The sequence below is a fragment of the Triturus cristatus genome, chromosome 11 (assembly GCF_964204655.1).
Source record: "Triturus cristatus chromosome 11, aTriCri1.1, whole genome shotgun sequence".
NCBI classification, from domain to species: Eukaryota; Metazoa; Chordata; class Amphibia; order Caudata; family Salamandridae; genus Triturus; species Triturus cristatus.
This window is the reverse complement of record NC_140594.1, coordinates 1,155,795,875-1,155,816,756: the sequence shown is the minus strand read 5'-3', so window position 1 is coordinate 1,155,816,756 and position 20,882 is coordinate 1,155,795,875. Positions and strand designations below refer to the sequence as shown.

The window sequence follows — 20,882 nt, the reverse complement described above, 5'->3', positions numbered from 1 at the left end:
TCCCTGGAGGCGGACGAGGGGAACAGGGGCTCCACCCCTGCGGCTCCTACGGAGCCTGGGAGTCCCGCAGCCTACCCGCTATTCCCCGGTCCGTCGGCGACTCCCGAACAGATGTAAGAGTTTCTTGCTGCCAGGGACTGCCTGTTTAGGCCTCGGGCTTCTGTCGGCACGCCTGCGGGTCCCGTGTCCAGATCCTGTTGACCCGGCGGCACCGCCTCTGGCACCGGGCTCGGAGCCACTGGATCCGGTGCCAGCGGCTCCGGCCCCGACGCCCCAAGGTGCAGCACCGCTGGCTCCGGCCCCGGCGCTGCCCTTGGCTCCGGCCCCAGCGCTGCCCCTCGGCTCCGGCCCCAGCGCTGCCCCTCGCTCCGCCACAGTCGCCACACTGGGTACCGTTTATCCTGCCCCGGTTCTTGGACCATTTCCTTCCGACCTGGGATCCTCATTGGGATGCGGTTCCGGTAGGCCCCGGCCGGCGCCGCTCCCAGCGCCCCTGGACCCCTCTCCAGCTCCGGTCCTGCCGCCGCGGCTGGCTCCTTCTACCCCGGAGCCGGATGGGGACTGGGACGGCTCCGAGGACCCCTTTGTGCGGCAATGTGACTCCGAGCAGGATTGGGTGGATGACCTTCAAGATGCGGGTGAACTTGATGTGTCTTCTGATCCGGGGTTTGCCTCCCCTCCGCCTACTATGGAGGAGGGCGCTTCCTACACTATGGTGCTGTGTCGAGCTGTGGAGGCTCTCTATCTCGACCTCCCTACGGTGGCCCTTAAGACCAACCTCCTTACGGAGGTGCTCCAGACAGCGTCTACGTCGTCTGAACCGCTGCTCCCTTTCAATGAGGCCCTTACCGAAGTCCTCTTGGGCACTTGGTTGTGGCCGGCCTCGAGGGCCACGGTGGATAAGAACGTCACTAGGCATCATCGCCCGGCACCTGGTGACCCTGCCTTCTTGACCCCACGCCTGAGAGCCTGGTCATTCAGGCCTCGACGTCGCAGAGTGCCTTTCCCATGGCTCCACCGGATAAGGACTCTAAGAAGCTGGACCAATATGGCAAGAGGTGGTTCTCCTCGACCAGCTTCGGGTTGCGGTCGGTTAATACTGCCTGCTTGTTGGGCCGTTAATCCCACACTGTGTGGGATACTGTAGCAGAGGTACTGCCTCAGTGTTCTGAAGAGGTCCAGGCTGTCCTTTCCCAAGCGATTGCGGAGGGCAAGGATGCGGCGAAGTTTGCCATCCGGTGTGGTCTGGACATGGCTGATTCCTTGGGCAGGACGACTTCCACGACTGTGGCGTTGCGGCGTCATGCCTGGTTGTGGTCTACCGGGTTCTTGGTTGATGTCCAGAGCTCGCTCATTGACATGCCCTTTGATGGCTCTCGCCCCTTTGGCGACAAGGCAGACAGTGCTCTGGAGCGCTTTAAGGACTCGCGGACCACGGCTAAGTCTTTGGGTCTTTCCACTAAGAGCCTTGCCACGCCTGGGTTTCGTTCCTGTCGTGGCCAGGGTAAAGGCGCCCAGACGCGCTCCTCCGCAAAGGCTGTGCAGAACCTGCCTCAGCGTGGCCGCTGCTTCCGCAGGGGTGGGTCTGGTAACCAGCGGGCGGGGCAGTCCACCTCCGCACCTGCTGCTTCCACCTCCAAGCCTTCCTAATCCGAGCTTCAGTGGGCACCCCACGCTGGTAGGAGGCAGGGTCCTTCACCACCTCCACCACTGGTGCGATATCACTTCGGACAAGTGGGTGCTGCAGATAATCTGCCAAGGTTACTCGCTCCCCTTTCTGTCCTCCCCTCCAGCCATGCCACCTCTGTACCACCGCCTGTCGGGGGATCATTTGGCTCTCCTCCGTCAAGAAGTCACTGCCCTCCTGGCCACGGGGGGGCCATCGAGTACATTCCCGATCAGGAATTAGGCAGTGGTTGCTATTCCCACTATTTTCTGGTCCCCATGAAGGACAAGGGGGGCCTGCACCCCATCTTGGACCTCCGGGATGTCAATCGCTTCCTCCGGAAGGAGAAGTTCAAGATGCTGATTCTGGCTTAGGTCCTGTCTGCCCTAGACCCTGGAGACTGGATGGTAGCGTTGGACTTGCTTATTTTCACATTCCCGTCCTGCTGGCCCACCGGCGTTACCTGCGGTTCACGGTAGGCGAGGAGCATTTTCAGTTTGCAGTGCTCCCCTTCTGCCTTACCAGCGCCCCTCGGGTGTTCACGAAAGTGATGGCGGTGGTCGCAGCTCATCTGCGCAGGTCAGGGGTCTGTCTTCCCTTACCTCGATGACTGGCTGTTGAAGGTGGGCTCGCCCCAGGCAGTTGTCTCCCACCTCCAGACTACGGCCGACCTCCTGCATCTGCTGGGGTTCTCCATCAATGTGCCGAAGTCGCACCTGAGTCCCTCTCAGAAGCTCCCTTTCATCCTGGCGGTTCTGGATTCGACGCTGTTTCGGGTTTATCCTCCCGAACAGTGAGTCCGGTATATTCCGGCTATGGTTCCGCTCTTTCAGCCTCTATCCTGGATGTAGGAGAGTAGGATCTGCTTCACATGGGTACCCCCACTTTTTGCTGGTGTTTCACAGTTTTTCGACCTTAGTCTGGCTGTGGCCCTGCTAATCAGGACCACAGCCTAGCTGCTTCTTCTCTAAAATGGTTTCCATGTACATTAGGTACATATCTAATTGGATTCTGGAGTGCCTTATAAGCCCCTAGTATATGGTATACTATGTACCTAGGGCATAGGTACCTCAGAGGCCTACCAGTGGCTGCCGCATGTATTATGCCACCCCTGAGAAGCACTCCAAAATGACACCGCAGGTCTGCTACTGCAGCCTGGGTAAGGGTGTGCTTGCACCCCTTACTGTGGTATAGGATACCTATATCACTACCTTATACAGACACATATAAACCTATAAGCCACTCCTATGGCAGGCCTTGACAATCCTGAAGGCAGAGAGCTTGTTTTTATGTAAGAGGGTGCCCAAGCATGAGCTGAGCCCCTCTGCAGCATTCGGAAATACTTCCTTATGCCTGTTCTGTGATACAGCCATACCATATACTCCTAAGTGTATTTTAACCTTGCGGTAAATGCTAACTTTGGAATGGCTGCATCAAAACATGTCCTGTTTGGTGTCAAACGCTTTGGAATGCTTTTGAGACACTGCCTGGGGCACACAAGGTGTCCCTGTGCATAGTCCAGTTCAAACCGGTTGCAGGGGCTTCCTGCCCCTGCTCTGGCGCGAAACTGGACAAAGGGGAAGGGGTGTAACCACCCCAGGTCCACCCATAGGTGGGGCCTTAGAGTTAGTCGATCCCCTGACCTTAGTATAAGTATAGGAATCCAGTCCCTAGGACTTTAGATTACCCTGGACTTTCTATCACGACTAGAAGACGGAAGAAATCACCCTTGGGGTCAAGGAGTGTCTCCTCTGCTTGGCAGGCACCAAAAAAGCAACTGACCGGTCTGCAATTCTGAAGCTCCCGCCGGACGCCGAAGTCTCTGCATCTCCAGAGGTGGATTTCCAGACTTCCCCGAGGCTACCCTGAGTCCACAGCAAAGCTGAGGCCCGTGGGTGACGTGGAACCGTGACCCCTGGACACCGTGAACTTTTTCAGCAACACTATCTTCCTGGTCATCCTCGAAGTTGTGCTTTGGGCTCCGAGTAGCCCCAGCCTTGAGCACCTCCTGCACCGAAGATTGTTGGCCTCCACTCCACAAGTGACCCTTGGGCCAGCTCCAAGTGCGACCGCTCGAGGCCCCTTCGCGATCACTAGCCCGTTGGCTAGCAGGTCCCCACGAAGGCAACTCCTTTTTTAATTGGGCATTCCTGGTTGCTCCAGACGTGCCCTGACTTACCCTCGCTGGGTGAGTCCCTCAGACCTTGGTGGTCTGCACCGCAGTCCTTTCTCTGCATTCCTGTGACTTGCCGTTGCCAAGGCTTGTTGGGTCCATTCTGGTCGCCGACACCGCAGCACTCGACAGACTTCATGGGACAGCTCGAATCTGGCTCGTGGACTTCGTCGACGCCTCCTGGACCTCGTGGCTGAAGAGTCAAGACACCCATCAACTCACCTGAAGCACCCGACATCTGTGGGCATTGGTCCATCCTGCCCTAGGTCACTGGCAAGTGACCCAAACTCTGTCCCCTCTGCTTTCAGGTTCCTTACATCCCAGATCCAGGCTTGGAGCTCTTCGGACACTTCTCCTCTTCACGGCAGCAGCAGTTCTTTGCAGGCTTCCATTGAAATCGACGACGCGACCCGACACCAAAAGACACCTATGCACCCGGCTTCCCTGGGTGAGGTAACTCGAGTACTCCGGTGCTCTCATGGGTGCTAGCCCTATAACTGAACTGGGGTTGCAGAGTGGGCTAAAGAACGGTGATGGATTAAACCCAGATCAGTTGACTGGGGGTGAGTGCTTGCATTGTTCAACACTCCGTCCATCTTTTCCTTTGGTTTTTGCTTTGTTCGCCATAAGTTTTCAGGGTATGCTCAGACGTGAGTCCCTTGCTCACTTTGCCACTGCAAGCCTGGCTGAAGACGGCTGAAATGCCAGAAACCGGTCCTAGGAAGCTTGTTTCCGGTCCAGGGAAGACATGGCTTGGCAGTTCGGGCTGGACTGTTCCCATGAGGCACAGGGTCAGACTGATTTGCATATGGCCATGTCTGAACTGGGGTGGCAGAGTGGGCTAAAGAACGGTGATGGATTAAACCCAGATCAGTTGACTGGGGGTGAGTGCTTGCATTGTTCAACACTCCGTCCATCATTTCCTTTGGTTTTTGCTAGCCCTATAACTACCTAAGTCCAAAAGGGTTTGGTCCTGACTCGATTAGAAGTGTCTCTAATCTTTAAAATTCCAACCGCGACATTCCCCATAGAAGATAATAGGAACCCGCGGTTGTGTTTTCACACTGCATACGGCTCCCGTGGGTCCCCTGTGTCACTACCTTCGGTGGTTCCTTGGGATCCCAGCGATTCTAGAGGCTCTAGGCCTAGTGCCTATCCCAGTCGTGGTTCTTATACCATTTTTTTTTTGTATATGGTTTGGTACGCCCCTAGGCCCCAAACGTGTATTTGTGCTTTTACTGATGCTTGATCACTTGTAACTTTAGTACTTCGAACTCCAATCTCATAAAGAGACTAGAGGGGTGTGTTTAACCTTAAATACATATATTTTGAATATATACCTGGTGTGGTTGTCTTTTCATTTGGTCATTCAAGAGATTATAGACTGGTAAAACAAGCTGCTTTACATTCCTTCAAGACTTAGCCTGAAGGCTGCTCTCCATAGCTACCACTAGAATAGCTTTCAATAAAGGTTGTCTTTAACTTATCACCATAAGGGGTTGTTTGGACTTATACAAGGTGCCCACTAGAACTAGTGGACATCATATATCAGGCCACCTTCTCACACTGGATTTCAGTCAGGATGACCCTCCGGCTTCGGGCCTGATGGCCTCCTGCATCCTGCTGGTGCCGCATGCCAGATGGCATATGCGGGCTCTGCAGTGGGACCTGAAGTTACAGTGGGCACAGCATCAGGGCAACTTGTCCAATCTCGTCCAGATCTCGGAGGGCACTGCACGACAGTTGCAGTGGTGGCTCACGGATCGCGATTGGGTCAGTGACAGATCCCTCCCCCAACCGTAGCACACAGTAGGGACGGATGCGTCCCTCCTGGGTTGGGGTGGCCACATGGGAGAGGAGCAGATCAGAGGCCTCTGGTCTCCAGCAGAGTCCCGGCTCCATATCAACCTTCTGGAGCTGCGGGTGATCCGGCTTGCACTGAAGGCATTCCTTCCCTCTGTCCGGGGAAGTGTAGTGCAGGAATTCACGGACAACACCACTGCCATGTGGTATTGCAACAAACAGGGCGGGGTGGGGTCGTGGATCCGTTTGTCAGGAGGCTCTGCGCATCTGGACATGGCTGGGACATCAAGGCATTACCTTGGTGGTTCAACACCTGGCAGGTTCTCTGAACGCCAGGGCGGACAAACTCAGCCACCGGTGCATGGTGGATCACGAGTGGCGTCTGAACTTGGACGTGGCGCAAGATCTCTTTCTGCTATGGGGAGAAAATTGGTTAGATCTGTTCGCCACTGAAGAGAACGCGCAATGTCATCAGTTCTGCGCGTTGGAATTTCCAAGGCGGCACTCGCTCGGAGACGCTTTTCGTCTCGAGTGGATCTGCAGTCTGTTGTACGCCTTTCCACCTATATACTTCTGCCCAGAGTACTGAAGAAGATCAGGCGCTACCGGGCCCAAGTTATTCTTGTGGCTCCAGATTGGGCACGAAGATACTGGTATCCCGAGCTACTCAGTATGAGCATCGATCTCCAGATCCGTCTGCCTCTTCGGTAGGATCTTCTGTCGCAGCAGCAGGGGACGGTCTTGCACCCGAACCTGTCCAGCCTCCACCTCCATGCTTGGAGATTGAGCGGCGACAGTTGACACCTTTCGATCTTCCTCCCGAAGTCTGTGATGTCATCCTGGCAGCCAGGCGTCCCTCCACTAAAACGGTGTACGCCTGTCGGTGGAACAGATTTGTGGCATGGTGCACAGCTAAGACTGTGGATCCCCTTTCTGCCCCTCTTTCTGAGGTTCTTCTGTTCCTTCTCTCTTTGGCCCAGCAGGGCTCTGCTCTGGGCACTGTTAAAGGTTATCTTTCGGCCATCGCTGCCTTTCTACGCTTTCCAGATCAGCCTTCTCTTTTTAAGTCCCCGGTTGTTAACCGTTTTCTTAAGGGCATTACGCATACGTTCCCACCTGTGCCCTTCATAATGCCTCAGTGGGACTTGAATCTTGTCTTGACTTTTCTGATGTGCGCTCCCTTCGAGCCCTTTCATACCTGTCCTTTGCGCCTTCTTACTCTCAAGACTGCTTTCCTAGTAGCTATCACCTCTGCCAGGAGAGTGAGTGGCTCTTTCTTCCAAACCTCCTTTCCTTTCTGTTCATCCGGACAGGGTGGTTCTGAGGACACGTCCTTCTTTCTTGCCAAAGGTTGTCACGCCCTTCCACATCGGGCAGACCATCACTTTGCCCACCTTTTTTCCGCCTCCACATCCTTCAAGGGAAGAGGAGCGGCTCCACCGCCTGGACCCAAAACGTGCGCTCGCATTCTATCTGCAGCGTACACAGCAGTTCCGGGTGAATGAGCAGCTCTTTGTTGGCTACGCCTTCATGCATCAAGATTGAGCGCCTTCAGTTGACAGTTTGTGACTTTCTTACAGAAGTCTGTGATGTCATTCTGGCAGCCAGGCTAACCTCAACCAAGACAGTATACACTAGCCATTGAGACAAATGTTTGGCTTGGTGCGCAACCAAAAATGTTGATCCTCTTTCTGCACCTTTGTCTGAGGTTTTGTCATTTGTTCTTTCGTTGACCCACAAGGATTTGTTTGGGCACAGAAAAGGTTATCTTCTGCCCATATCGGCCTAGTTGTGGTTGCCGGACCAGCCCTCCCATTTTAAATCACTGGTTGTCACCAGTTTTCTCAAAGTATTACAGTATATGTTCCCTCCAAAACCCTTGTGCCCCAATGGAACTTGAACCTAGTTTGGACTTTCCTGATGTGCTGGCCTTTTGAGCAATTGTACAATTGCCCTCTACTCCTTTTAACTAGTAAAAGGTTTTTCTAGTGGCCAGCGTATTAGGCAAGAGGGTTAGTGAACTCCTAGCACGGTGTACAGTGGCGTAACATAGGCCCCTGCTGCCCCAGCCGGATGGGGGGCCCGAGCTCCGGGGGGCCCCTTCAGCACATTACCCTGGCCTGAGAGCTGTGTGACTGACCCTGGAGGGGAGCCCCTCCATGCACTTTGCAGGCCCCCCCCCCTGTAAACTTTTGTTACACCACTGACTCTGTGCACCCTCTTTACACTACTTTTTTCCTAGACAAACTGGTTCTTAGAACATGTTCCTTTTTTTACCTAAAGTTGTGCCTTCCTTTCTCGTAGGCCAGACCACCACTTTGCCTATCTTATTTTCTCTGCCTCACCATTGCAAAGAAGAGGAGAATACGTCCACCGCCTGGACCCATACAGAGTGTTGTATTTCTATATTGATGGTGCCAAAGACTTCCGGGTGGGCAAACTGTTCATTGGATTTGTGAGGGCAAAAAAAACAAAGACCATGTAAAAATGGACCATCTCACGATTATTGTGCTCTACGTTAAAATCTGCTATGTACTGGCCAGGAAGCAACCCCCTGAGGATTAGCGTGCTCATTCCACCAGGGCAGGGACTACTGCGTTAGCTTGCGGAGTCCCTGCTCTAGACTTCTGTCAGACGACAACGTGGGTGGCCTTGCACATGTTTACGGAGCACGACTGTCTGGACAGTCAGGTCCGTCGTGATGCGCACATTGCATGTTCAGTCCTCTAGGACTTTCTTGTCTAAATCTGTTCCAAGTCCCACCTGTGGGAGGTACTGCTTGGGTACCTATTCTAAGGTAAGGAATCTGCGGCTAGAAGTCTCCATCAGATGAACAAGTGGCTTTTCTTCAGTAACGCCTTACCTGGTAGCAAGACTATCCGGCCGCAGATTCCTTACAACCCATCCGTCCCCTCCACTGTGCGAATGGATTTCTCCGTGTGGCTGTACCTTTGTAGGTCCCTAGTGTCTGCACACTGGTCCATCAGCATTCTGTTATGGATTTGTGCTTCTGACTTATAAATGTCAGTAAAGGAAACTGATGTCAGCACGCTCGGGAGACACCGCACATGTCCTTTCCGGTGTGGCTGACGTGAAGCCGAATGCCTCCACCTGCCGGCGCACAGAGGTACTGCTTCAAAATTTCCGGATCCAGTCTCACGCATGGGGATGTTCGAAGTTAAGAATTTGTGTCCAGATAGAGTCTTACTGATGGTAAGTTACTTATTTGTCCCTGCTGGGGCGGGAGAACAGAGGCATCTCGTACACAAGGGAGAGGCAGCTCCATATCAGTCTTTACGAGCATCTGGTTGGCCCTGAAAGCTTTCCTTACGACCATCAGGGGGAGGTTGGTGCCGGTCCACATGGGACAGTAAGACCATCAGGTTGTACTTCAACAAGCTAGGCGCAGTGGGCTCCTGGTTCCTATGCCAGGACGCCTTGTGCCTATGACGAGATAGCTAGACCAGTAGTGCATTTTATCAGTTGCCAACAACGTAGCAGGTTTATCTGAATGTGAGAGGACAAGCTGTACAGGGTTGAGTAGTGAACCACGAATGGCATTTCCATCAAATGATAGCACTAGGCACATGCAAACATTTGCATTAGCCTTAGTTATATATTTGTCACCGATGAGAATGTGCAGTGTCAAAACGTTTGCTTGTTCAAGTTCCCTCAGCGAGAGTCACTGGGACACGCATCCCATCTGCGATGGGACACAAGTCTCCTATACAAATTTCAACCATTACCTCTCTGGCCTTATTTGTTGAAGTAAGTCAGATTAGGCAGGCCAATTCATCTTAATACCCCTCATTGGGCCACTAGAGTTTGCTACCCAGGTCTCTTGAGCCTGAACATTTGCCTTTCGATTAGCTGCCTCTTCGGGGGACCTTCTGTCTCAGGAACACTAGGTGGTCCTGCCTCCCAATCTCTGTAATCTACACTTCCAGGCATTAAGATTGAGGCGTGACAGTGGTTTCATTTGATTTGCTGCCTGAGGTAGTGGATGTCATCTTTGCAGCCGGACGTCTTTCATCAAAATCCATTTATGGTGGAAGACGTTTTTGGTCTGGTGTGAGGTCCGTCTTCTAGATCCTCTGCAGGCCAGATGTTCTGATGCATTGTTATTTTGATTGTTTTTGGCCCGGCAAGGCCTTGCAGTGGGCATAGTTATGGGTTACATGTTGGCCATTTTGGCTTTTTAATGTTTGCCAGATCAGCCTTCCCTTTACACATTTTGTTGCTTTGGGCTTTCTGAAAGGTCTGAATCGCATGTTTTTGAAACCTTTCGTCATGCAACAGTGGGACCTCAGTTTGGTCCTCATGTCTTCATGTGCACCCCATTTCACCTTGAGGCATACTTACTCCTGACAATCAAAACAGTCTGCAGTTAGCAGTATCAATCACGTTATCAGATTAATTTGTTAATTTCACTACACTCTTTCTGGTGGATATTCTGTCTAACCGCAGACTCCTCACTGCCCTCCCACCTCCCCCCTCCTCATCTCTTGGAGTGGACTCCAGATCCTCTTAATAAGTTTACAAGTTAGAGTTTGACCCACTGTTACCTAGAATTTGCTCAAGTGATCGGCATTTGGGGGTGTGGAAAGAGGTTTGAGAAACTGACATTGATATGCAGCCGAGTGCTTGTTTGCGAATCTCTCCCATCACTTCCAGGGTGGTGCTTGTATGGGGGCCTGTTCCATCCCTTCCAGGGTGGTGCTTGTATACGGGTCGGTTCCATCCCTAACAGGGTGGTGCTTTTATGCGGGCCTGTTCCATCCCTTCCAGGGTGGTGCTTGCATGCGGGTTGGTTCCATCCCTTTCATGGTGGTGCTTGTATGCGGGTCGGTTCCATCATTTCCAGGGTGGTGCTTCTATGCGGGTCTGTTCCATCCCTTCCAGGGTGGTGCTTGCATGTGGGTCTGTTCCATCCATTCCGGGGTGGTGCTTGTATGCGGGTCGGGTACATCATTTCCAGGGTGGTGCTTCTATGCGGGTCTGTTCCATCCCTTCCAGGGTGGTGCTTGCATGTGGGTCTGTTCCATCCATTCCGGGGTGGTGCTTGTATGCGGGTCGGGTACATCACTTCCAGGGTGGTGCTTGTATGCGGGTCTGTTCCATCCCTTCCAGGGTGGTGCTTGCATGCGGGTGGGTTCCATCCCTTCCAGGGTGGTGCTTTTATGCGGGCCTGTTCCATCCCTTCCAGGGTGGTGCTTGCATGCAGGTTGGTTCCATCCCTTTCATGGTGGTGCTTGTATGCAGGTTGGTTCCATCATTTCCAGGGTGGTGCTTCTATGCGGGTCTGTTCCATCCCTTCCAGGGTGGTGCTTGCATGTGGGTCTGTTCCATCCATTCCGGGGTGGTGCTTGTATGCGGGTCTGTTCCATCCCTTCCAGGGTGGTGCTTGTATGCGGGTCTGTTCCATCCCTTCCAGGGTGGTGCTTGTATGCGGGTCTGTTCCATCCCTTCCAGGGTGGTGCTTGTATGTGGGTCTGTTCAATGACTTCCAGGGTGGTGCTTGTATGCGGGTCGTTCCATCCCTTCTAGGGTGGTCCTTGTATGTGGGTCTGTTCAATCACTTCCAGGGTGGTGCTTGTGTACGGGTCTGTTCCATCCCTTCCAGAGTGGTGCTTGCATGCGGGTGGGTTCCATCCCTTCCATGGTGGTGCTTGTATGCGGGTCGGTTCCATCCCTTCCAGGGTGGTGCTTGCATGCGGGTCGGTTCCATCGCTGCCAGGGTGGTGCTTGCATGCGGGTCTGTTCCATCACTTCCAGGGTGGTGCTTGTATGTGGGTCTGTTCAATCACTTCCAGGGTGGTGCTTGTATGCGGGTCGTTCCATCCCTTCTAGGGTGGTCCTTGTATGTGGGTCTGTTCAATCACTTCTAGGGTGGTGCTTGTGTACGGGTCTGTTCCATCCCTTCCAGGGTGATGCTTGCATGCGGGTGGGTTCCATCCCTTCCAGGGTGGTGCTTGTATGCGGGTGGGTTCCATCCCTTCCCGGGTGGTGCTTGTATGCGGGTCGGTTCCATCCCTTCCAGGGTGGTGCTTGCATGCGGGTCGGTTCCATCGCTGCCTGGGTGGTGCTTGCATGCGGGTCTGTTCCATCACTTCCAGGGTGGTGCTTGTATGCAGGTTTTTTCCATCCCTTCCAGGGTGGTGCTTGTATGCGGGTCTGTTCCATCCCTTCCAGGGTGGTGCTTGTATGTGGGTCGGTTCCATCCCTTTCAGGGTGGTGCTTGTATGCGGGTCAGTTCCGTCCCTTCCAGGGTGGTGCTTGTATGTGGGTTGGTTCCATCCCTTCCAGTGTGGTGCTTGTATGCTAGTCTGTTCGATCCCTTCCAGTGTGGTGCTTGTATACGCGTCTGTTCAATCCCTTCCAGGGTGGATCTTGTATTGGGGCCGGTTGCATCCCTTCCAGGGGTGGTGCTTGTATGCGGGTCGGTTCATCCCTTCCAGGGTGGTGCTTGTATGCGGGTCGGTTCCATCCCTTCCAGGGTGGTGCTTGCATGGGTCGGTTCCATCCCTTCCAGGGTGGTATGAACACCTTGCAGAGCCACACGAGGGCACCTTCCCCAGTATTGGTGTCTTTCATAGATTCACTTGCTTGAATCATCCCCGTCGTTGTATTGCGACTCCTATGACGGAGATGATTCTCGCATGTGAATCTATGAAAGATGATAATACTGGAGAACCGTAGCTACAGGTAAGTACACAAGAACCTTGCTGAAAGGTCATCTGGATCCCGTCGGGATCTGCCAAAGGGAAGGAATCTTCCGTTAGGTAGGTCATCCACCAGAAAGTGTTAACGAAGGTAAGTAATCTTCATCGGTCCCACTGCCCCGGTCTGTGCTGCGGGCACATCCCGCACAGACTGAGACACCTCCCAAATATTGAGGCGAGCTCTCTGGAGTGCAGGGGTGCACCCTGGATGCTTTGTGCCTGTGCTGGGAGAGGGCTTCAGTGAGACAGGAGTCCGGCTGTGGGACTGCAGCTCCATCCTTCACTGGCATGGTCCTGGCCTCATCTTCTAGGGTGCAGGGATCCTCCTGTCTGCCTTGGGGTACCTGATCCCTGGGATCACATAAGTTTCTATAAAGGGGTTACTCGGGGGGGGGGGGGGTGTAAGACCCAACAGGGCGCCCCTCCAAGGAGACCCAATCTGGTGCCTTCTGAAGACATGTTTGCCACCGCACCTGTGTCTGGTCGAACCGCACACACTCCTGCAAACGAGGGAGCTCCCACTTGGGGTCCTAGGGCACAATATGAACCTTAGTACAGGCGGGCCGCAATCACGCCTCTGGGCCCTTCTGTAACACCAAGCGTCCCTAAAGGGGCAAATATCAGGCACTAATTCTCGTTGCGTCATATGGCACTTTTGAAATGTAGCCGCAAAGTCCCAATTTTGTGAGTCATTTTATTGGTGGACTGACCCTGAGGTTGTAAACTCACAGGCTGAAGTGTCTTTTGTAGAATGATCTATCCAGTAACAAGACAGAGGAATGCATGACCCTTGTTGAGCTTTCCCAGAATGTGCTCTCTGAGCAGTTTACTGAAAGCAAATAAGCGCAAACGTATGTACCCTGCATATGAGTGACTATGAGATGTCTGCTTCCCTCAGTCAGGCGCCTGGAGAAGAACGTGAAGGAAGTCCTGGAGGACTTTGCTGAAGACGGCGACAAGAAGGTGAACTTACTGACGGGGAAGCGCGTGCAGCTGGCGGAGGATCTCAGTGAGTGAATACCTCTCTCCTCTTTACTGAATGTGTGGGTTAAGCTGCTCCAGGGCTGCCTCGTTCGACTGAGAGCCCCTTCAGACAACCTCACTGGTCTGTCCATCCGGGCCACTGGCTGCAGCCAGGGAGCTCAGTCGGTCGGGGACTTCACTCTTTGACGATAGTATTATGTATATACAAAACAGAGTGTGAGGAGGGTCTGAGGGAAAGATTTTATAGACCTGCGCGAACTAAATCCCCATTTCATACATAACAAACAAAAGAGTCCGCGGGTCTAGTGAAAAGCGCAAACAGTACAAAGAGCAAAAGTAACAAAAATAACAATAACAGGGAAGTCCTATTTTAGAGGAAGGAATCCCATCACCCACCGAAGTGGCATGCTTCGTCATCTGGGATCTCCTCTTGGCTGTAAACCTAGTGCAGCCAAAGAGCTACCACTCCTTCACTATGATGGCGGAGCTCGCGGATGTTTTATTATGATCAAATAGCTAGATCTCCTAAGATCAATGGAGCATGACAAAGTGTAAATGAATATATATAATGCAGTTTACGATGTGATTTAAAATTGGCTCCCAGGAGAGAACAGTTTTATTAAGTATCTCTTGGTGTCAAAAGTTAAAAACAGTGCAAGCGCGGTCTGATAGAATTTGCGAGCGCGCTGGTCAAAATAGAGGGTCTACATGTTTCAGCCAATCATGATCATAATTAGATCGTGGCCTTCCTCAGGACCTTGATGATAGTACTACTACTGCAAAAAATCAAGTGTGAATAAACAAGTCTAAGAAACCAAAACCAGTAACCTTAAAACTGGATAAAGGAAACGATACAACCTACAATCACCTGTGTAATACTTTTTAGTAGAGACTACAGGGATGTTGTTGATACCTGTGGAAAAAGAAAAACAAGAATGATCATATGATCAAAATAAAGTAATATGCGAATGTACTGTCTTTACTTAAAAGAACATCCTCAATCAATGAGTTGTTCTCTACAATATTGATTTATATTCTGTAAATAAAGATAAACATTCTCCTTACCCGTAAGAATACGGGTGGGCTACTCACCACTCCTGGTAACAACTCAGGGCGGGAGGCAACGCTCTGTAGACAAGGGGAGAAAAGAGACAAGAACTATAGTCAGTGGACCAGGTTCTGGACCCACCACTAGTGCTTCAATCACTTCTCATTCATCCTTCTCGGTTTGCTATGGACCTAACAAGTCGGCATAGTTAGTGATAAATGCTGGTTTTAAAGATGGCATAGTCAACTGAAAGTATTATAACTACAGTGCCCCAAGGCCGCAATGTTGGGGCTTCATACCTCGACAACTACTGCCTTAAAGGCAGGGTAATACATTTGCTGTCTATCTATGCCAGATATTACCAGAAACTCTAGTATAAACAAAGGAGTCAGAAACAAAAATGCACTATGCACTCTAGGTTTGTATGAGCAGTTAAAACATGCTTACTGGCGCTCTATACTACTGTAGGGTACGGCATTACAAATAACAAATAACGATGATGAAGAGACTAGTTTGCCATGAAATGGAGCCTCTAAACATGCCGCCTCACTCACCTCTCAGTCGCTACCTCGGACCGACATCTGGTTGTTCCTAGCAGTAGACAATGGTAGGAAGCGCGTTATTTGGTGAATAATTACGAGAAAAACGTACACCTGTGCGCAACCCTCGCGTCGCACACTAGACACGTCAGGGATTGCCAAGATTCAAATGCATGTATTAAGTCAGACAAATGGGCAGGGAGTCGTTAATTAAATAAAGTTCTGTGACTTCATATCACTGAAGTGGATCCCGCGTCACCACAACTTTTGGTGATCTCATAATTCACCCAGAGTGATGAGAGGATGAAAAACGTGTTCAAAGAAGACGTGTTCAGAGAAAAAAAGACTTCACCTTAAGAGGATAAAATTTCATATATACAAGATCCATTATGCAAAGAAATATCTGAAGATAGTTCATAAAAAGCCCGATGTCTAGAGCCCAAAGGATAGGTAGTTTCTATGAATTTCTACCTTCGGCTATAAATCGAACTACGTAGAACGAGGATACTAGTCGTCTTCACTGTGGGTAAAACAGTCTAACAAATTTTAAGCCGATACCAACAATGTGCTGGGTAAATCTATAAAGATAGAAGAAAGGAACGTATAAGTAAGCGGTACCTAATACTGGTTAGAGCCCAATAAGATATACATCTCTATAGAGAATCCTTACCATACAAAAGATTGCAAGTGATTATATAATGGATCCAATCCCGAAGGCGTAATTCAAGAGAAAGGCAATGTGTGTCAACATCGAAATAGTTGTCCAAACAAGGGAGAAATCCCTTTGTTTTATATTGGGTCTCAATTAAACTCCCAGGTGGAAGAAAGAAAGGTATGGAAAACCATTTATCATTGAGGATACCAGTGTAGTGGTCACCCTTGTATTGAAACATCTGAGAAAAGCTTAACCCTGGAGCTGAGTGTATACACTCAAAACAGGGGCCAATGAGAGCGATATCCAACCACAGAGCCTCCTCTAAAGAGGGATGCGTACTGAAGGGTATTGAGAGCCTCCTCTAAAGAGGGAAGCGTACTGAAGGGTATTTAGAGCCTCCTCTAAAGAGGGATGCGTACTGAAGGGTATTGCGAGCCTCCTCTAAAGAGGGATGCGTACTGAAGGGTATTTAGAGACTCCTCTAAAGAGGGATGCTTACTGAAGGGTATTGAGAGCCTCCTCTAAAGAGGGATGCGTACTGAAGGGTATTTGGAGCCTCCTCCAAAGAGGGATGCGTACTGAAGGGTATTGAGAGCCTCCTCTAAAGAGTGATGCGTACTGAAGGGTATTTAGAGCCTCCTCTAAAGAGGGATGCATACTGAAGGGTATTTAGAGCCTCCTCTAAAGAGGGAAGCGTACTGAAGGGTATTTAGAGCCTCCTGTAAAGAGGGATGCGTACTGAAGGGTATTTGGAGCCTCCTCTAAAGAGGGATGCTTACTGAAGGGTATTTAGAGCCTCCTCTAAAGAGGGATGCGTACTGAAGGGTATTTGGAGCCTCCTCTAAAGAGGGATGCTTACTGAAGGGTATTTAGAGCCTCCTCTAAAGAGGGATGCGTACTGAAGGGTATTTAGAGCCTCCTCTAAAGAGGGAAGCGTACTGAAGGGTATTTAGAGCCTCCTCTAAAGAGGGAAGCGTACTGAAGGGTATTTAGAGCCTCCTCTAAAGAGGGATGCTTACTGAAGGGTATTGAGAGCCTCCTCTAAAGAGGGATGCGTACTGAAGGGTATTTAGAGCCTCCTCTAAAGAGGGATGCTTACTGAAGGGTATTTAGAGCCTCCTCTAAAGAGGGATGTGTACTGAAGGGTATTTAGAGCCTCCTCCAAAGAGGGATGTGTACTGAAGGGTATTTAGAGCCTCCTCTAAAGAGGGAAGCGTACTGAAGGGTATTTAGAGCCTCCTCTAAAGAGGGATGCTTACTGAAGGGTATTTAGAGCCTCCTCTAAAGAGGGATGTGTACTGAAGGGTATTTAGAGCCTCCTCCAAAGAGGGATGTGTACTGAAGGGTATTTAGAGCCTCCTCTAAAGAGGGAAGCGTACTGAAGGGTATTTGGAGCCTCCTCTAAAGAGGGATGTGTACTGAAGGGTATTTAGAGCCTCCTCTAAAGAGGGATGCATACTGAAGGGTATTTAGAGCCTCCTCTAAAGAGGGAAGCGTACTGAAGGGTATTTAGAGCCTCCTCAAAAGAGGGAAGCGTACTGAAGGGTATTTGGAGCCTCCTCTAAAGAGGGATGCGTACTGAAAGGTATTTCTTTGTTATTACATGGCAGCGAGTCTATCTTTCATATTCAAGTCAGCATTTCCCAGTAACGCCATAACCGGCAGTGCTGTAGGTCTGATGCAATGGGTTTAATCAAACCTAAAAAATTACCAAAGAAAATCCTATTCTTGTATAATTGTCACTGTCATAAGAATGAGATACTATGACAGCGTGAGCGGCACTACTCCTAGTATGAAGATCTAAGTATGGATAGGGAGCCCAACCAGCCGAAATGTCCGGGTAGAACTACAAAAGGCTATACCTAACTTTACAAGGTAATTGACAAACAGACCATTATATTTTACACTGGACAGGCACTATATTGAAGTGTAAGTAAGCGAAATAGGAAGCGCTATGCTAAATATCATGCAAGATAAAGAAATGCGTTGTCTTATGCAAATGGCGGGAGGTACCTTAAAGAAGTAGCGAAGTTGTATGTAGTATAGCTACAGCACTAGCGAAAGGACCACATCGTTAAAAAGGGAGAGGTGAAAGGCAAACAGTACTACGATAGCGTGCAAGTCAAAACTGCAAAGTAACGCGGGGGGGCCGGCCAGATCCTGGATCCAGCAGCCGGTATTAAGCCGGGTTCGGGATCTGTCTGGCCCCAGTAGAATATACTGGTTTGTCCATGTGTGATTTGCAAACTCCATCACCCACATGTCCTGTTGTTTGTGCACCCTTCTTCCATCAGTACTACCTCTTTGTGCACACTTCTTCCCTCAGGAATGTCTCTTCCTGGGCCCTGCTTCCCTCGGAAATGTCTCTTCCTGGGCCCTGCTTCCCTCGGGAATGTCTCTTCCTGGGCCCTGCTTCCCTCGGGAATGTCTCTTCCTGGGCCCTGCTTCCCTCGGGAGTGTCTCTTCCTGGGCCCTGCTTCCCTCGGGAGTGGCTCTTCCTGGGCCCTGCTTCCCTCGGGAGTGTCTCTTCCTGGGCCCTGCTTCCCTCGGGAATGTCTCTTCCTGGGCCCTGCTTCCCTCGGGAATGTCTCTTCCTGGGCCCTGCTTCCCTCGGGAGTGTCTCTTCCTGGGCCCTGCTTCCCTCGGGAGTGGCTCTTCCTGGGCCCTGCTTCCCTCGGGAGTGTCTCTTCCTGGGCCCTGCTTCCCTCGGGAGTGTCTCTTCCTGGGCCCTGCTTCCCTCGGGAATGTCTCTTCCTGGGCCCTGCTTCCCTCGGGAGTGTCTCTTCCTGGGCCCTGCTTCCCTCGGGAGTGCCTTTCCTTTCATGCTTCTTCCCTCTGAAGTGCTTCTTCTAGGACTTTTATTCCCTCATTAGTGCCTCGTCCTAGACTCTTCTTTCCTCTGTAGCGCCTCTTCCTGGGCCCTGCTTCCCTCGGGAGTGGCTGTTCTTTCATGCTTCTCTCAGTAGTGCTTCCTCCGGCTCTCGTCTTCCCTCTTTAGTTCCTCGTCCCTGCTCTCCTTCCTTCCTTCGTTAGTGCCTCGTCCCGGGCTAGTGTTCCCTCGAAGGTCCCGCTTGCTGTCTTTGCTTCCCTTGGTAGTGTCTCTACCTTGGCTCTTCTTCCCGGGTTCTTTCCTTTTCCTCCACGCTCCTTGCTTTTTCCCTGGTCGGTCATGTACCTGGGACACCCTTTCCTAATTATATCAATCTAGCCTGATCTACTGCTGGGCCAGTGCTTTCAAGAACCCTAGACAAGCTAAACTTAGCTATTGGACTCGAGCCGCTACTAAGATGCTATTCCAATCAGGGTATTTTGTCCACTATTTAAGAAGAATATGTGGCCTATCTTCCTACTCGTATCCCATTACAAGTGCCCGTACGAAAATAAATAAATGAAAACAATGTGTGACGGTCTGAAAGCACCTCACTGAAGCACCACTCGAGGGGCTGCTGGTTGGTACTCACCAGTGTGCTCACGTCTTCATCATCGGTAACTTTCAAGACCAATTTTTTTTGGAACGGTGTCAAAAATGAATGTGAAGCTAGGATACTCTAATATGTGTGAATTAAAATAGACTGCACACGCAAATGATGGGCTGCCTGTGGTGACCCCATTGTGAAAGGAAGAAAGGGGATATTTTGCTTCTCCAAGCTAAAAAGGGAGATGGGACCCACTGGCGATACGGCCAACTTTAATCAATGCCGTGGACCTACTCTAAATAAAACTATACGATGTTTCAAGCCATTTCTTTTTAACCCCTTCAGTGCCCGCCCCTTTCCCCGCCCTGTACCGGCTGTTTCATTAGCGGGCGGGGTTTATGACGAGCTGGTCTCGTCATGGGCACAGCGCCACCGCGGCCCATGGCGAGACCAGCTCGTCATGGGCATTGAAGAGGTTAAGGAAGGCCAACATGTTTCATTGCCACAAAGAAACTTATGGCAATTTCGTCCGGGCTTGGGGTCAGTCCTCACCACACTAGTATTCCTTTGTTTGATCCGAGTGGTTGCCCTTATTGCGCATACCAGCAACCCACCTCGTGGGGATGTGTGTGATTTCTACAATGTATACTTTTCACACCACCCTGGCGTATGCTCACGGTTACTGCTCGTCAACCGGTACGCTCCTGCGTCTGGTTCAACCTCCGTGCCTTTCCTAAGACTTGCCTCTTCCTGGATGCTTGTTTCTTGGGACTAAACTGTATGTGATCTGAGGCATTTGCATCCACAGACAGGTCAGGGTACAACACTCATTCGTCATCAGTCACCGCATGCCTAACTGGTGACAGCTATTTTGGGGTCTGGAGCTTGACAACACAGCTATCAAACGAACCTATTGCTGACAACATACATAAAGTGAGCTTTAGGTCCACCCCGGCCTGTTATTGGCTTTCTTTGACCATTCACATTCAGCTTGAGGCTTTGCCAATCACATCTTGGCTCAGCCCAGTGCAGTATGCTTCTCTCACCTAAAGCTCTTGCTTTTGGTGTATCCTTCCGCCTCCGCTGGTTTGAAATGCATCAAGGACTACTTTTCAACAATAGCCTATCTGTCTGCTCCTCCTAGCTCTGTCCTCTGAGTATCAGTCTAAACCCAGACCTGCTGACTTTTCCAGCGCTTGTTTTTTTCCTGTCGGACAGTGGTGTTCCCTCATGGTGTGATTATGAAGGAGTCCGTGTGAAGATGCGGCTGTGCAGTTGCTCCCGGTTGGCGGGCGGATAGTCTTGTCACAGCTGCTTGTAGCAGGCTCCAGTCAACTGTGCGCAGACCCCTTGAGCGAGGAACCTGCAGCGGCTTCGGTGCGCAGCAGAGGGCGCCCGAGCATCCCCCTGGGGTGAGGAGCCTGCAGTGCCTTTAGTGGGCAGCAGAGGGCTCCGGTAGCCTGCAGTGTCGTCGGTGGACAGCAGAGGGCACTGGCGCACCGTGCAGACCCCTTGGACGAGGAGTCTGCAGCACCTTCGGTGGGCAGCAGAGGGCGCCAGTGTACCATTCAGACCCCTTAGGTGACTAGCCTGCAGCAGCTTCGATGGGCATCAGAGGGCGCCTCTGCAGCCCCTTGGGGCAAGGACCCTGCAGTGCCTTCAGTGGGCAGCAGAGGTCTTCGGTACACTGCGAGGAGCCTGCAGTGTCGTCAGTGGACAGCAGAGGGCACCGGCGCAGACCCCTTGGACAAGGAGTCTGCAGCACCTTCAGTGGGCAGGAGAGGGGGCCGGTGCACCGTACAGACCCCTTGGGCGAGGAGTCTGCAGTGCATTCGGTGGGCAGCAGAGGGTGCCGGTGCACCATGCAGACCCCTTG

At 51.5% G+C, this 20,882-nt stretch overlaps 1 protein-coding gene across 6 annotated transcripts in view; it reads left to right on the top strand.

Moving 5' to 3' along the window:
• The window catches only part of OPA1 (OPA1 mitochondrial dynamin like GTPase), a 428,917-nt gene that overhangs the window by 328,882 nt on the left and 79,153 nt on the right, over positions 1-20,882 (top strand). For all 6 annotated transcript variants that reach the window (XR_014970881.1, XR_014970880.1, XM_085635800.1 and 3 more), the window contains one exon: positions 13,263-13,373. Coding sequence is in view for 4 of the 6 variants with exons in the window: in XM_085635800.1 (XP_085491926.1) it covers positions 13,263-13,373 (111 nt within the window). In the remaining 2 variants the exon portion in view is untranslated. The remainder of the gene's footprint in view (positions 1-13,262; positions 13,374-20,882) is intronic.